The 15,712-nt window shown below is 48.8% G+C and overlaps 2 protein-coding genes across 8 annotated transcripts; both read right to left on the reverse strand.

Moving 5' to 3' along the window:
• Positions 1–1,985: 1,985 nt before the first annotated feature.
• Positions 1,986–6,738, reverse strand: SF3B4 (splicing factor 3b subunit 4). Of its 2 annotated transcripts, none has more exons than XM_019837764.2 (6): positions 6,609–6,738; positions 6,008–6,136; positions 4,999–5,541; positions 4,486–4,674; positions 2,617–2,790; positions 1,986–2,407 (listed from the first exon to the last, which is right to left on the reverse strand). In XM_019837764.2, the coding sequence occupies exons 1-6, from the start codon at positions 6,640–6,642 to the stop codon at positions 2,220–2,222; spliced, it is 1,257 nt and encodes a 418-aa protein (XP_019693323.1). In that variant the 5' UTR covers positions 6,643–6,738; the 3' UTR covers positions 1,986–2,219. The 2 variants fall into 2 exon arrangements, with proteins under 2 accessions (XP_019693323.1, XP_004001545.2); XM_004001496.5 differs by having other exon boundaries at positions 4,468–4,674.
• A 985-nt stretch (positions 6,739–7,723) lies between these two features.
• Positions 7,724–15,549, reverse strand: MTMR11 (myotubularin related protein 11). Of its 6 annotated transcripts, XM_006935071.5 has the most exons (18): positions 15,265–15,549; positions 14,814–14,904; positions 14,275–14,396; positions 13,991–14,051; positions 13,691–13,833; positions 13,142–13,220; positions 12,875–13,010; positions 12,538–12,625; positions 12,294–12,382; positions 12,084–12,208; positions 11,626–11,692; positions 11,310–11,380; positions 10,596–10,762; positions 10,125–10,298; positions 9,691–9,873; positions 8,899–9,192; positions 8,246–8,430; positions 7,724–7,972 (listed from the first exon to the last, which is right to left on the reverse strand). In XM_006935071.5, the coding sequence occupies exons 1-17, from the start codon at positions 15,328–15,330 to the stop codon at positions 8,284–8,286; spliced, it is 2,103 nt and encodes a 700-aa protein (XP_006935133.1). In that variant the 5' UTR covers positions 15,331–15,549; the 3' UTR covers positions 7,724–7,972; positions 8,246–8,283. The 6 variants fall into 6 exon arrangements, 5 of the variants coding, with proteins under 5 accessions (XP_006935133.1, XP_044889386.1, XP_044889385.1 ...); XM_045033451.1 differs by lacking the exon at positions 15,265–15,549 and having other exon boundaries at positions 12,893–13,010; positions 14,814–15,176; XM_045033450.1 differs by lacking the exon at positions 15,265–15,549 and having other exon boundaries at positions 14,814–15,176.
• Between the last annotated feature and the right edge of the window lie 163 nt (positions 15,550–15,712).

Here is a 15,712-nt window from a genome sequence, read left to right on the forward strand (position 1 = left end):
ATAGCAGCTTCCCAGCCAGTGTTCCCTGCCAGTGGCGCTCGGATGACAATTGTCTCAGCACTCTGGGCCGCTAAGCAGATCCCAGGACGGCTAGAATTCCTGAGCCAATAGCTTCCAGCCCGAAGCAGCCTCCTCCCTTTGCCTCAGTGTGCTGTTTCGAATGGTTCTAGGCCACACGAGAAAGGGCAGAGAAGCCCTATCAACAGGAGCTCCCCAGCTAGCTCCAATGCCATGCAGCTCTAGTGGATCACTTGTAGTGCTGTTGACCAATCTCGGCTTCTGCTCGGGAGCATCCAGTCCACCAGGAGGGAGCTTCCCCTTCTTCGCCCAGGAAACATCTACCCTTCCTTTGACATTATATCTGAACTTATCACTCTTTTTTCTGGAAGTTTTCTCAGATTTTTCATGCCAGGATACCCTTCCTCACACTCCCAGAATATTTTGTGTCGTAATAATGGCACGTGTCAGCCCACTGCCTTGGTAACACCAGAACAGAAGCACTCTGCACATCTCTGTATCATTCAGCTGCCACTGGCAGGTCTTATAGGTACCACATCACATGAGTAAGAATGGTGCAAGAGAGGGGTGCCTGGGTGGCTCAGTCGGTTAAACATCTGACTTTGGCTCAGGTCATGATCTCACAGTTCGTAGGTTTGAGCCCCACATCGGGCTCTGTGCTGATAGCTCAGAGTCTGGAGCCTGCTTCGGATTCTGTGTCTCCCTCTCTCTCTGCCCCTCCCCAGCTCACACTCTGTCGTCTCTCCCTCTCTCAAAAATAAATAAACATTGGGGCGCCTGGGTGGCGCAGTCGGTTAAGCGTCCGACTTCAGCCAGGTCACAATCTCGCGGTCTGTGAGTTCGAGCCCTGCGTCAGGCTCTGGGCTGATGGCTCAGAGCCTGGAGCCTGTTTCCGATTCTGTGTCTCCCTCTCTCTCTGCCCCTCCCCCGTTCATGCTCTGTCTCTCTCTGTCCCAAAAATAAATAAACATTGAAAAAAAAAAATTTTTTTTTAAATAAATAAATAAACATTAAAAAAAAATTTTTTTAAGAACGGTGCAAGAGAACGAGAGGGCCGGGTGCACCGTTTCTTGCCTAGACATCAGCAAAGTCCATGGTCATATAGACCAGAAAGAGAACTTTAGGAAAGTGGTGATGTAAGAGGATTAAATACAGCAAAGAACAGAAAAGGGGCCATTGGATTTGGTCTAATTACTCAAAGTCTCTGAAGACAGATTTCCATGGGATGGAAGTCAGGTGTGGAAGGACTGAGGAGGAAAAAAATAGGAATAAGATCCAAATTCCTCATTCATGATGTCTGAAGGGAAAGCATGGAAGAAAATGTAGGTTTACCGAGTTCCCACAGTCCCAATTTCAACAGTTTCGCAATTATGTAAGACATTTATGTACATAGTGTCGAAGTAAACCAAGTTTAACATAGTATGCTCAGAGAAATCTAGCTCCCCTCCCCATCCCAGTGTATGAATTTCCTTTTTGGTTTATCTGGTTTTTTTAATGTAAATAAATGCGTATGTTAGATGAGGGAGCATAGGACGTTCTGTTCTGCTTGTTACTTTCTTCCCTTAATGTATCCTGGAAGTCTCTCTAAAACAGTAGGTAGTCTTCTCTCTCCTTTTTACCGCTGCTGTGTAGATTTACCAAGTTATTCAACCAGTCCCTGACCAACAGAGAAGAGCGGTTTCCAACCTACTACCATTACAAGCAGGACTGCAGTGGATGGCTTTGTGCATGTTCCTTCCTGTTTTTGCCAGCATTATCTCCAGGAACTTCACCTCTGTTCTCACTTCATATTCACAAAAACCCTATGTCACGGGTACTTAGGATTTCCAGCTTATAAGCTAAATGTAAGCCTTAAAACATAGAATAAGCATGCTCCCTCCTACCTTACCATTCTTTTCCCAATATACTGATGTCTCTTCTTAGAGAAAACAGAGAAGTTATTTTGCCGAGGAAAAGAGCACAAAGAATAAACAAGGAGTTTAATTTTATTTTCTCTGTGCATTTGCAAAACACTTAGGACCAACATAATAAAAAAAAACCTCCTGTGAAAAGAATTACACTTAAAAAAAAAAAAAAAAAAAAAAAAAAAAAGGCCTGAGAGGGATTAGTGCCTTAGCCCTAAGGAGCTACAGCAACTCGGATTGGTCCAAGGATTTGAAAAAATATTGGAAAGATAGAACAGGAGGCAAGAGAATGAGAAGTTACTGAGGAAGAGGGCCTCGAAGTGGGCCACGAGGGGGAACTGGAGGCCGGGGGGTGGGTCTGGGTGGAGGCAGGGGGCCCCGCTGGTAGCCGTAGGGTGGGGGTCGTGGAGGCCCAGTGTACCCGTGAGGAGGCATCAGTGGAGGAGGCCCACGCATCCCATGTGGAGGCATAGGACCTGGGTGACCTGCACACAAAAAAAGAAAAGTTGACTGACTTCAGCAACAGTTGGGAAACAGGTACTAGTTGATGTTGGGAGAAGGTACAGAGAAGACTGGCAGAGACATCACGAGCAGAAATGTAAATAAAAGAAAGGGCAGGGGACAGGAGTGTGACAAAAGAAGCTGCAAGAGTATGACATTTGAGGATGGGGGGGGGTGGCTGGATCCTACTCACCCATGGGAGATCCAAACGGAGGCCCTCGAGGGGGCATGCCCATTGGAGGAGGTCCGGGATGAGGCATTCCAGGGGGTGGTCGGGGTGGCGGCTGCCCCCCAGAGCCTGGGGGCCCGGCATGGGGGTGTCCTAAGCCGTGAGGGCCATGGTGAGCCAGCTGCATCTGAGACATCCCTATGAGAAAAAAACAGACACAAAGAGAAAGGAGACAAAAGGCATACAAAAAGCAAAGAAAAAGAGAACAAAATAGAGAAAGACATGATGTCAGGAAAAGAAGAGTATGGAAAATAGGGCTGGTACAAAGTGCCCTTATCCTCAACCCCATTCCAAGGTTACAAACAAATCAACTACCAACCCACCCACCTTGCTCCTTCCACGACTTTCACAGTATCACGGTGCTGCAGAAGTATATAACGAGCAGAGTGACGACAGGATTTGGGAAGGTAGCAGAGACACTGTCTGAGCAAAGATCTAATTCTAAAGAGTAAGTAAGAATTTTTCAAGTGGACAACAAAGTAGACTAGAGCATCCCAGGCAGGACATCAGCATGCGCCAATCACAGAGCCATCAAACAGCACAGTATGTTTGGGGAAAACCAGTAACTCAGAGAAATGCAGAGCAGCAGCATGTAGTCATGGGAGTAATGAACAGGCACCAGATCACGAAAAGCCTAGAATGCCACAGTGATAAGTTTGAGTTTCACTCTGTAGATAAAAAGGAGCAACAGAAGAATTTTGAGCAAGGATATGTGAGCATCTGTGTTTTAGAATTACTCTATGCAAGTGGATCAAAGATTGAGAAACTGGAGGCAAAGCATGAGAAAATTACTACAGTAAATCAGGTGTGAAATAATCAGTACAAGAGGGCCTGAACTAGGGCACTGGCAGTGGGGCCAAGGCCAGAGATATTAATAAGACTTGGTATCTAGAGTGGGGTGACAGGAAATGGTTTAAAATGGCTCTCAGATTTCTCAATTAAGCATTTGAAAACAAAGAATACTAGAGGAAGAACAGGTTTGAAGACAGGGGTAGAAAAGTGGAGAGGTCCATCACACAGCAAGATTAAGGGTCACAGACCAGAGACACTTATCTAGGAGGCATCAGTGTACAAGTAATGGAGCCATGTGGAGAAGAGAACCAAATATAAAAACCTAGCTACGTGGGGAGAAAAAGAAGCCTATTAAGGTGACTGAGACTGAGGAGTCAGAGACAGATGAAGAATCCAATAAAACCAAGAGACAAGATTTTCAAACAGGACAACATGCCCAATTTCAAGTATACCAAAGGGCAAACCAGATAAAGAATGGAAGCATCCCCTAGATTTGGCAATTAGGTCACTGCTTTAGGGTAGAAATCAGAGAAGAAAAATGAAGTAAGTTAAAGGGAAGGGCGCCTGGGTGGCTCAGTCAGTTAAGCATCCGACTTGCGCCCAGGTCATGATCTCACTGTTTGTGAGTTTGAGCCCCACGTCGGGCTCTGTGCTGACAGCTTGGAGCCTGGAGCCTGCTTCAGATTCTGTGTCTCTCTCTCTCTTTCGGCCCCTCCCCGCTTGTACTCTGTCTCTCTCTCTCTCAAAAATAAATAAAACGTTAAAAAAAAATTTTTTTTAAGTGAAAGGAAAAAAAAAATCAAGTACAGTTATACTCTCTGGAAAAACATCAGAAAAAGGAAACAGGATGATAGTTGTTAAAGTAAACAGAGAACAGTATTTTGTGTTTTATATGAAAAACTGAAGAAAAGTTGAGCTCTGGGGCTATTATTATCACTGTTGAGGGACAAGGACAGGAGCATAAGTGTCAGTAAAGCTCCTCTGCCAAGGCCATCCCTCCCTTTCCCAGCAAAGAATACCCACCTGGATGGGGCATCCCACCTGGTGGGAATGGGTGAGGATGTGAGTGTCCATGTCCAGGATGTCCAGCCCCTGGGGTTCCCGCTGATGGTGGGCCATGTCCTCCAGCCCCAGGAGGCATAGGCGGCGGGGGCATGGCTGGGGGTATCCCAGGTGGAAGGGCTCCAGGAGGCGGCACTGGGGGTGGGAAGGACCCAGGAGGAGGCATGCCTATAGAGGAAATGGAAGAAAAGTTAATGACAGAGAGAAGAGAATGTCTGTAGAGCCTGTTCCATCTGGCCTCTTCAGGCAGGAAAAGCTGTTTCCCCTCCTCCCAGCTCTTCAAAGTCAGAAGCAATACTAGACAAGTCTGAACAACAACTTCAACCTCCTGGAGAAACTCAACAGACTTCTTCCCCACCACGACTATCACCCCTCAATCCCTCTTTCTTCACCTACTGACTCCACATCCCCCTTCATCAGGTCCTTTGTCCTTCCTCCTGCTCCACCACCACCATACCCCAAACACAAAAGTATTTTGAATAAAAGCATTACCTGGTGGAGGAAGCCCAGACCCCAGTGATGACACCACAGGATTGGGGGCAGAAGGAGGAGGAGGTGCGTCTGCAAACAGCTGATGAGGGCGGTCGGCCTGGGAGAGGGGGTTCTGGGCTGCCAGAAGTCTTTCAGCTGCAGAGCCATGGCGCTCCCCCTTGGAGTCCTTCTTGAAGGCATAGGACACAGTGATAGGGCGGTTACAGAGATACTGCCCATTCATGGCCTCGATAGCTGCATCCGAAGCATCAAATGAAGCAAAATTAATAAAGGCATAACCTTTGGAGTTGCCTGTGTCAGGGTCCCGCATAATTTTGGGGGTTTGTAAGATGACCCCAAAGGCGCTGAAAGTATCATAAAGCAGCTTCTCATCAATCTCTGGGTCCAGGTTGCCAATGAAAATGTTGGCCCCCACATCCAGGTTCTTGTTGTGAGCTGAAGCTTTGTTCACCCGTATTGGTTTCCCATAGAGTTTGATCATGTTCATGATCTTAATGGCATAGTCAGCATCTTCCTCACTCAAGAATTCCACAAAGCCATAGCCTGGGAAGTAAAAGAGCGGAGATTAACAACTTAAGTGATTCAAAATGGGGTATAACTCATTCACCTTCCAAACCACAAGAAATAACGACTTTGTTTCCATTGGGAATGGTTCCAGAAACAAGCTGTGGGCTACGCTTAAAAGAATCTGCAGGGGCTCCTGGTGGCTCAGTCGGTTAAGCATCCAACTCTTGATTTTGGCTTAGGTCATGATCTCAGGTTCATGAGTTTAAGCCCCACACTGGGCTCTGTGCTGACAGTGTGGAGCCTGCTTAGGACTCTCCTTCTCTTTCTGCCCCTCCCCTGTTCATGCTGGCTCGCACTCTCTATCTCTCAAAATGAAAAAAAAAAAAAAAAAAAGAATCTGCGGAGAATTCATTCCAAAACATCTATAAATAAATACTGCTGGAGCCCTCCACCAGCAGTTTGTCCCCTCAATACATAAACGCACCTCTTGTCATGTACTCACCTTGGTGCTGACCTGTGACTCTATCCTTTGGCATGTGGGTGTTGACTACTGGCCCTGCCTGGAGAAATAGCTCCCACAGCAGTGGTTCGCTAACCTTCTCGTCCAGGCCTCCCACGTAGACAGTGGCATCTAGAGGATGGAAGCAGGTTAGGCCAAGTATGAAAGAATGACAGGAAGGAGATGACAGGCGGAGGAATTGGGAGTGGAGATGGAGTATAGGAGCAAAAAGAAAAAAAGAAAATTCGGTTAAACTCTTACACCTCCCTTTCCAGGAACTAAAAAGCCTTCCGAAAGCTAAAGGTTCTGCTACAAATTCTCTTGGTGAAATTGTTTTGTTTTTGGTTTGGCTTTTGTTTTTTGTGGGTTTTTTTTGTTTTTTGGTTTTTTTTTTTAATGGGAAGGGAGAAGGGATTGGGCACAGACAGCACCACCCCTACAGGCCTCAGCCTACACTCGGCCACCCTCCCTCCGGCAGGCACGGGGGCCGGTCTCGCGCCCTCCAGGGGGGGTCCGATCTCCTGCCCAGGCGAAAACACTGCTGGCCCTAGTCGATGCCTGCCAGCCCCCGTGGGCCTATTCCGGGTTCATTCCCTCCAATCACCCTGGTTCCGCTCGGAGATCGGCCCGGCCGCCATGGCGAAAGAGCTCCCGCCGTCTCCAGGCAGCGGTCCCGCCTTCTGAACTCTACTTCCACTTCCGGGGCGAACGCGGACGTGAGGGCAGTGGGCAGGGCCGCGGCGGGGGAGGAGCCGGAAGCGGCCGCGGCCATCTTAGGAACGGCGGAGACTTCTCGCGTTTCGGTGGGCCGCCTCCCATCAATGACCCTGCGAGGAAGTGCTCGTGCGGGCGATGAAAGCGAGGGAGGCGGGATGCAAATGCTCAGACCCTCTTAAGGCGGTACTGGACGCTAAAGGATCACACTGCTCCCAAAAATGGAAATTCAAAAGCTGAAAGAACAGAACTTTACTTTTTTATATTTTGTTGCCAAACGATCCTTCTTTGTTCCCCAGAGGAGGGTGTCCTGAGGACCCCTACCCACCCCCCCCCAGGGATTCTGCTGCCTTAAGACGCGGAGGCAGCTCCCACCCCGGCCCACAACCCTCGGACAGCGGACAGCGGTGGCCTCAGCCCCAGCCTGGGTTTGAGGTGTTTGGTTTTCCTTCATGGGAAAGAAGCCGAACGTCTAGCTCACTTAGTCCTATTGCGTGTGGGTGGGGGTGAGGGCTCCTGACGGGAACCTGGGGCTCCGAAATGGAGAGTGGCCAAAGCTGAGGAGTAGTTGACATTGAAGCCCAGAGGCCTCAGTTTCTACCTTCAGAACACCCTGGGCCCGGCAACAACGTCTTGGTGTGCTTTTGGCCCGTCTGCTCCTTCCCGTCTGGGAAGCCTTCTCCCAATCGCATGTGGACTTCACCTGCCCTATCCCCTTACTTCCTTAAGGACAATATGATGGGTACCATCCTTTCCCGGTTCGCACCCACCCCTTTCCTACCTAGGGTCTTTTTAATGTTTATTTGTTTTTGAAAGAGATGGAGACCGAGAATCCCAAGCAGGCTCTGTGCTGTCAGCCCAGAGCCAGCTGTGGACCTCACACTCAAGAGCCAGGAGCTCATGACTTGAGCACAACCAAGAGTCACATGCTTTATTGACTAGGGAGCCACACAGTCACCCCTTACCTAGGATCTTTTATTCAGACGCAAGAGATAATGTCAGCAATGTGTATAAATACTGTGCTTTAATGAACTCCTTAAATAGAAATGTCAGTGTATAAAATACACAATTGGAAGAGACAGTGCATCTCCCATACCCACTGCGTGCCCATAGAAAACCAAAGGGAAGAAACAAATTGGAATTAAGGAAGCAGCAAGAGGAGGTGAGAATGAGGTCTGTAGGCCATCGTGTTAAGACTGATGGACAGCATCTCTCACAATTTAACAGCTGGATATCCAAAGGGATAAAATTGCCCTGGAAAAAAAAGGTAATCATGTTCTAGATTGCTTTTGTTTCTTAATTCCTCAAACCACAAGAAACCTATCTTGAACCAAACAGGACAGGGCAAGAGTTGGAGAAGGTTAGCACCACACACTTGCAACAGAAAGGTCAGTGAGCTTGTTGAGTGCTGGAGTGTCAAAAGCTGAGGCAGCAAGACCAGATAAGAAGAATCAGAAGGTTAGAACCCTCCCTCACTCTGGACCACCCTCTGCCATGCCCATAAAACAGACAGTAATTAAGGGGCACCTGGGTTGCTCAGTCGGTTAAAAAAAAAGACAGTAATTTCAGCGGGATTGGGAGAGAATGGTATTTGGGTCTCTTTTCTTGGAATGATCCTCAGGAGATATTCTTGGTGTCCATTTCCTTAAAAGCTCCTGAAGATGGGATAGCTCATCCTGGAGGCCAGAGATTGTGGGAGCTGAGAGGCCTTTCTGGGGAGGGGGTAAAGAGAGGCAGAGAGGAATATTATTGTAGCTCTAGCTCCCTGTTTCTGAGATCTCTGTCCACTACTGGCATCATTTTTTTTTTTTTTTTAAGTATAATTAACTACAACATCCTATTAGTTTCAGGTGCATATTCTAGTGATTTGGTATTTTTATACATTACCAAGTGATCCCCATGACAAGTCTAGTTACCATCACCGCTGGCATCTTTAATTCTCTCTTCCCCCTCCAGCTATGCCTTAGGTCCTACTTGATCTGAGTAACAACCATCTGCATCCCCACCACATACACACTCCCAAACCTATCCACTTGGAGTCCAATAGGAATGGTACTTCACTTCTCGATCTCCCCAGGCCCTTGCTTTTCCACTCCTAGAAACATTTACTTTCTCCTGAAACATCTGGTTTAGTAGTCAAGCCCATTCTCCCACTCCCAATCCCTGTCTTCCCTCCTCACCTGGACCTCAGGCCTTCCCCTCAAGTAGCAGCGTCTCCACAGCCTGATCTGGGGTCCCAGATATCCAGGCAGCAGCAACCCCGGGGGTAAAGGGCAAGCCCCCCAATGTGAGGGGAGCCCCCACTCCTGATCAGCCAGGCTTTCAGAGGAGATAGCTGCTCGAGGGAGCCAACGAGAAGAGACTGCCAGCAGGGAAGGATTGTCCCGCCAAGGACAGAGCTGATTGAGGGGAGTCAGGGCCCCTCTGGAGAAGAGCCACACAGAACTGGGGGGTCCAGGAACCATGAAGCTTGGCTAAAAGGAAAAGAGAAATCAACTGGCAACCTAGAAACTAGATGACCCCACTTTCCCCAAAATGGGTCAGGAAGGAATGTCTAACTGCCACCTACTCACACTGCATTAGTGATTGAACTACAGGCCTCCCCCTGAGAACTCTATCTTCTCTCCTCATTAGGCTTCAAACTTCAAACTAGGCCTCAGGTCTCATGAAAGTCAATTTTAGGGAAACTTGTAAAATGTGTGTAAGAGACAAAAACTAATAAAGATGAGGACAAGAAGGCTGCCCTCTGTGCTATTCTAGGATTTCTGCCTAATCAGGAATGTGAGGGTGTCAGGAACCCTGGCACTGTCATGAAGAGCAAAACATGTGACAGCTACAGAGGAAGTGTGGGGCAGCTTTCCCTGGGGAACTCAGACATGAGTTCATGGGAACTGTGTCTTTCTACTTCTCCTTGTCTAATAGGATGAGCCTGTGAGAAAGGCAAAGGAATTTAGGAAGTGTAGACATCTCACCTGCTGTCTGGGAAGCCAGGAATCTGGGCAGTGTTCTGGGTCATAGCCAGGATTATGGAATTGTAGTATCTGTTCACTGTTGTAGCGTAAATCCCAGTCCCAGACAGATAGCTGCGAGTTAACAGAATTCCCAGCAGGGGGTTGGCAGTACCCTGGGTTATAGATTTGTGTATAGGAGTTGAACTGGACAGAGAAAACAAGAAAAAGGATGGTAAAACAAATAAAATAATCCTTTTCCCAAGTCTGTATAGAAATCATGAAATACTCACCTCTTCCTCTGGGAATCAGATGTAGGGTGAAAGTCCAGTCGTGAGAATGGGCACCAACCTCCCCCTTTCCCATCCACAGACCTCACTTTCCATAAATTAAGACTAAACTTCAGAGGGTACTTCTCAAGGAAAAGAAAAGACAAATCAAAACTGGAACTCACTGACCTGTCCACCCTGTTTTCCACGCTCCCAGGGAGTATCTCTCAGGAATGTGAGGGTGTCAGGAACCCTGGCACTGTCATGAAGAGCAAGAAGGAAAAACTCTGAGAATTCAAACTCAGCTGGAAACTGCTGGAGGAGCTGCCAGACACAATCAAGGAAGAGGAGAAACACTGGAGCCTGAGAAGGAGGAAATTAAGAGGTTAGGAGGGATTGTGGGCACCTAAAAGAGGAGGATGACAATGACGAGGGACGAGAGACACAGACAACAGGGCCACTAAGATCAGGGAATGGAAATCCGATTGAGGGTAGTAGGGAGTTGTGGTGCTTCATTCATCTAGGTCTCCCTTCAAGCTTAGCCTAATCTCAGGAACCTTCTAACCTGATTTCGCCTCCAGTGGATTATACTATATACTTTTCTCACCCCTTACATCTTTGGTAATACCTCCCCCCACTACTCTCCCAAAATGATCTCACCTCTTCACTGGCTCCAGTTACCCCAAGTCGGGTCAGGAAGGGGTGTCCAGCTGCCACCCACTCTCGCTGCACTAGTGATTGGAAGCCAAGCAGTGTTCGGGCTTCAGGGACTGAAAGCAGCTGGACGAGTGAAGAGAGGAGGCCATTGAAATCACGATCACCGCGCTCTGGGTGATAAAGAGGGAGAAGGGACAAAGAAGAGGGGCCACGAAACTAGGGCAGAAGAAAATGAGGAAAGGAAACGTGGCAAGAAGAGAGAGGTACAGAGGGTTAAAGTTTTGGTAGGTAGGATTGAGAGGGCAAATAGAAGAGAAAATAAAGACCTTGAATGATTCAGTCCATAGACTCCACCTGGATTGAAATACCCAGCTTCACGTGCAGGAGGTAGAATCACAAATCTCAAACCAGCTTCTCCATTGTTCTTCCCACCCCAACCCCGGTCACCATCCACTGATGGAAGCACAAGAACAGAAGGTGAATAACCCTACTGTTAGGGACCACAAACTGTAGCAGCACTAGAGCTAGTAGTAGTACTACTACTGTGAGGCACAGGTAGCACTGAAGAATGATTTAGGTAGGGCCCATGGGTAGTTTCTAGTAACAGGATAAGGTCCTAGCACTAGAAGAGGACAAGGAAAACTTCTAGGTCTCCCTCCCAGTTGGGTGAGTAAAGGAAAAAGGAAGGAATGGAGTAGGTTAACCCAAGAAACTCACCTTGTAGTACTACAGAGCGAACCCTGGATGTCACTAGGACTGAGATGTCACTGGCCTTTCGAAGACAAGACCTAGTGGGGCAGAGGAGAAAAAGGAGAGAAGAATGATAAGCCTGGAGGAAGGGAGTGATGGGTCATGGGATGGAATAGACGCAGACTCCAAAATTCTGCCCCTTCCTCCTTCTAAGGAGCAGCAAAAAAAAAGAGTCTTCTTGAAACCAAAGAGAAGAGTTAATGGAAGGCCATTTAGGAGTTCAAGTTAACAGAAGGTTGGGGAGGGTTGAATTATAAAACATAGCTAGAACATGAGATAGTACCTGACATAATCCAACCATCGTGTTCCTTCCAGGGCTGAGAGCCATTTCTCCTCAGCTGCAGATGAATCTGAGAGAGAGTAGAGGGGTCAGAAGGACAAAGAGATTGGGAAAGCTCAGGATTCATGATTCAGCATCTGCTCCTGAGGCTACTAAAATGAATCATACATAGTTGTACAACCTTGTAAATGTAATAAAATTAACCAAACACTTAAGATGGGCGAAGGGTGGGTTTTATGGTATGTAAATTATATGTCAGCCAATAAAGCTGTTACAAAAAAGAGAAAGGATACTTTGAGGTCAGGAAGACAGGGAATCTGAGTCTGTGGGAGATGAGAGTGGAATAGAAAACGAAGGATTGGGCTGCAGGGTTGGTTACTCTTCTGTAACAGGCAAAAGGGTAAAAACCAGGTTAGGGTCAGCAGACCTGGGATGGAGGTAGGGCCTAGAGGTTATCTCACCAGGCAGGCAGAGGGCCCTCAGCCTCAAGTGGGCAAGTTGGACATCTGCAAGACTAGGCAGCTCATCCACGGTGTCCACCAGGACAACATCTGAATGCCCAGCCTGAAGCATCGACTCCACTGCTCTGGAAGGGAGGGAGTCACAACGTAAGGGAACGAATCTGCCCTGAACCTCCAACCCTTGATTCTACTCATCAAACCTTCCCTCACCTGATATCCTCCTTGTTAGGGTCGCTGGCTGTATAGAAGCCACCACAGCGGAGAAGATCACTGCCCCCAGGGTGATGCCAGGACAGACGCTTCAGATGGTGGGAGGTTAGGATCACCATGGGAGAAACTCCTAGCCCCACCCTGTCCTGCCCCCACACTGACCTCCCTCAACAATGATCCCCCCTGACCCCCCCTCCCCCATAATCATCTAATCCCAAACCATCACCCTGGTGCTTATACTGACCGGTCCACGGCCCTGATGGAAGTGGCCAAAGGCTCTCCTGACTTCACTGTCCAGAGTTCGCTTAGGGACCCAGAAGTAACGGGGGAGGCTGTGAAATTGAGAGTGTGTCACAGCTTAGCTCAGTGACCTCGTTATAATGCAACCTGTCATTATCAGGAAGTTGCTTAGGAGGGCATTATTCCCAGGAACCTCAAGTTTGGAGATCTAGGTGGTAAGGGGGAAAGCTTTGTGGATGTCCTTAGAGGCTGGAATTTGTGGGAAGTCCTAGCTTTAGAGGATCTAAGAATTGTGGGAAGATTGGGAGGGCAGCAGGGGTTGGGGTGGACTTGGGGATCACCTGGTGGCTATGTCGAACCTCTCATTGACGGTGCTGACCCTCCAGCCCCTGGCCCCCTGCTTTTTCCGCTCAGCCTCCCAGTCTTCTGATGTCTCCAAGAGGGGAACAGGTGGTTTTCTGGACCCTGAACTCTGGCCTAGGACAGGAGTGAGGCACAGAAAAAAAGGAAGAGGAACCAGAGAGAGCTTCTCAGCTCTTTTGTCTACAGCCAGCCTCTGCTCTCTCAGATTCTTTACCTTTTCCCTACCCTAAAGCACCCTCACTCACCAGCCTTGCTCAGGGGTATCCCTGCATACTGTTGAACTTGACTATTCTGAGCTCTGGCTTGGACAATGGCCATGGTCACCTGTGGAAGAAAGGACATCACAGCCTTCTGGCTCAGACTGAAGAAGTGTAGAGGATGAAGTGGGGCCCATGTGTTGTTCAACTGTCTTTGCCACCAGTAGAGACACAGGACAACAGCAAAGACAGTCGCTGAGGAAGGGAGCTTCCACAGGTCATGGGGCCTGGGTTCAGGAGAACACATCCAGAATCACGGAACCACAGAATGTGAATTATGGGAAGAATCTCAGGAACAGTCTCATCCAGCCCTCCCTGTTTTTCAAAGGAAGAAACTTGCCCACTGTCACACTCCTGATAATTGGCAACCCCAGGGCTAGAATTCAGGCCCCTTATTCTTGTGCTTTTAGCCTCTCCTTGAGGAGAGAAGCAAACAGAATGATGAGAGGGGTTGTAAAAGATAGGGCAGTAGTGGGAATACCAGGGAAAGGATCCCCAAGGCTCTGAAGAGGAGTCTTTGGGTTGAAGGTCTCTTACCTGAAAGGCTTGAGGCTCTAGTCCTCCAGCCTCAAAAGCAACTCTGAGCAGCCGGAAGTCTCGGCCATGAATGAGAATCTCCTCAGGGATAAATTTAAGTGGGGACCCTGGACGGAGGAGCTGGACTCTGGACAGGCCACTCACTGAAGTCAAGAGTTAGAAAGCAGTGTAGCCATTGGTCAGAGTCCCTCTACAAGGAAGTCTTCCGGCCCATCCCACTCCATCCCTGTTGCCCTCGGAGAATTGAGAAAGGGTGAGCCCCCAGTGAGCCCCTTCACAAACACCCCACCACCCACTTACCAGCCTCTAATCGCCCAATGTTGACCAGGGCAAAATCATATTCGCTGCTCAGGGGAGTCTCCTAGAGGAAGCACACGACTGATGCCGAAGACACCTGAAATCTTGCTCATTGTCCTACCCTGGCAACCCCCAACCTCCCAAGAGATAATCCCAACTGACCATCCCTGATACATTCAAAAGACAGCCCTTAAGCATAATTCTCCCTGTCTCACTTGTCTAAATCCTTCTAGACCCCCCAGTCCATTTCTCACTAACTGTCCTTTCCATTGCCCTGTCCATCTCACCTGACTCCGCTGCCATCCACAGGGCTGGAAGGTGACCCTCAAGTTGGTGCAGATCAGAGTTCCAGGCAATTCAGGTTCCAGCCCCTTCCTCACCCCTGGGGCCCATGCTAGGATCTGCTCCCCTACAGGGGAAGAAGGAAAGCTAGGTTACAACTATTCCCAGTGTCGCCCACACTGGTATACACCGACTCTTCTGAGACAGGAGGATCCAAAGAGGGAAGATTAAGATCCTCCCCTAACCCCACTAGAGAGAAAGATTAGGAGGGGATCATTTGTATTCTTTTATACATAGTAGGCACTCAAATACTTATTGGATAAGTAAATGAGAAAAAGAGTAACAGAGTCCAGAAAACAGGGACCATCAAAGTCCTTGTTCCCAGTCAGCTCTGGACAGGGAAGAGAGCCAGCCTGAGGCAGAAGCACTTTGAGTGGGTAGAAGGATACAGAGGTATCTTTGGTGAAGTTTGAAGCAAGATTTGAGCAGGATGGAATTTGGAAGAGTCTTTGCAGGTTGGAAGTATTAAAAGGGAAGCTACTACCTGGGAGGCATCCAGAGGCCACATGACCGTCAAGCTGCCGACTCCTGGGCTCCAGCATCCCAGTCCTCTGGACACACTTTGGTCCAGAGTGCTGCAAAGGGTGTAGGGTTAATCCCCAGGCCTCTCCAATTCTGGGACCTGGGATTACCTCAGCAGCCACCATTGGAGGCCTACACTCAGGCTCTCAGGGGAAACTGAGATCAGTGGCTGCCGGGGAGTTTAGGACCCAGTTGGCAGACAGTAAAGGGAGGGGCTGGTTAATGGGTAATGAGACGATGAACTTGAGACTGTGAAAAAGACAGACCAAGTTCCATCAACCGAAGTTGATATGGGACCACACCATCCTCCTCTAGATCTTTTTCTTACCCCTCTTTTATCTCCCAATCCTCCTCATTCACCCCCTCCTGCCCACGGTCCCCTTCCCTCCCAAGCCCAAGTTTCCTCTCCTTACCCCCATCTCTGGCTCCTCCTTCTGGGGGGCGATGTTGAAACTCTGGCCCCGGCCCCCCCACCACATTTCTCTGGCTCCATCCGGGGACGGAGCCGTGAAGGGTGGGAAACCTTTAGGATGCTCAAGCCCTTTGGGGAGAGGCTGAATCTTGTAGTTGAGAAGAGGTAGGTGAGGGAGAGGGGCAGGGGGACAGCACTAAGGTAAGGAGCGGTTGTGGTGCTTGGAGCTCGATTAGGGGTCTCTTGAAAGGTGTGTCCAACTCAGCCAGAGGAGGCTCCTCGGAAACTTCAGTCGACTCTGGAGAGGGCGGGAGAGATGCCCAGCCCCTTAAAGGGGAATACACACAATTTTGGAAAAGTGGAGAGAAAGTGGAGGAGCCTGGAAAAGGTGAGGAAAAACTGGGTGACTGGGGAAAAAAATGCCCAGATTCATTACCCCAGTCCCAGAT

Source organism: Felis catus, chromosome C1 (genome assembly GCF_018350175.1).
Source record: "Felis catus isolate Fca126 chromosome C1, F.catus_Fca126_mat1.0, whole genome shotgun sequence".
Classification (NCBI taxonomy): domain Eukaryota; kingdom Metazoa; phylum Chordata; class Mammalia; order Carnivora; family Felidae; genus Felis; species Felis catus.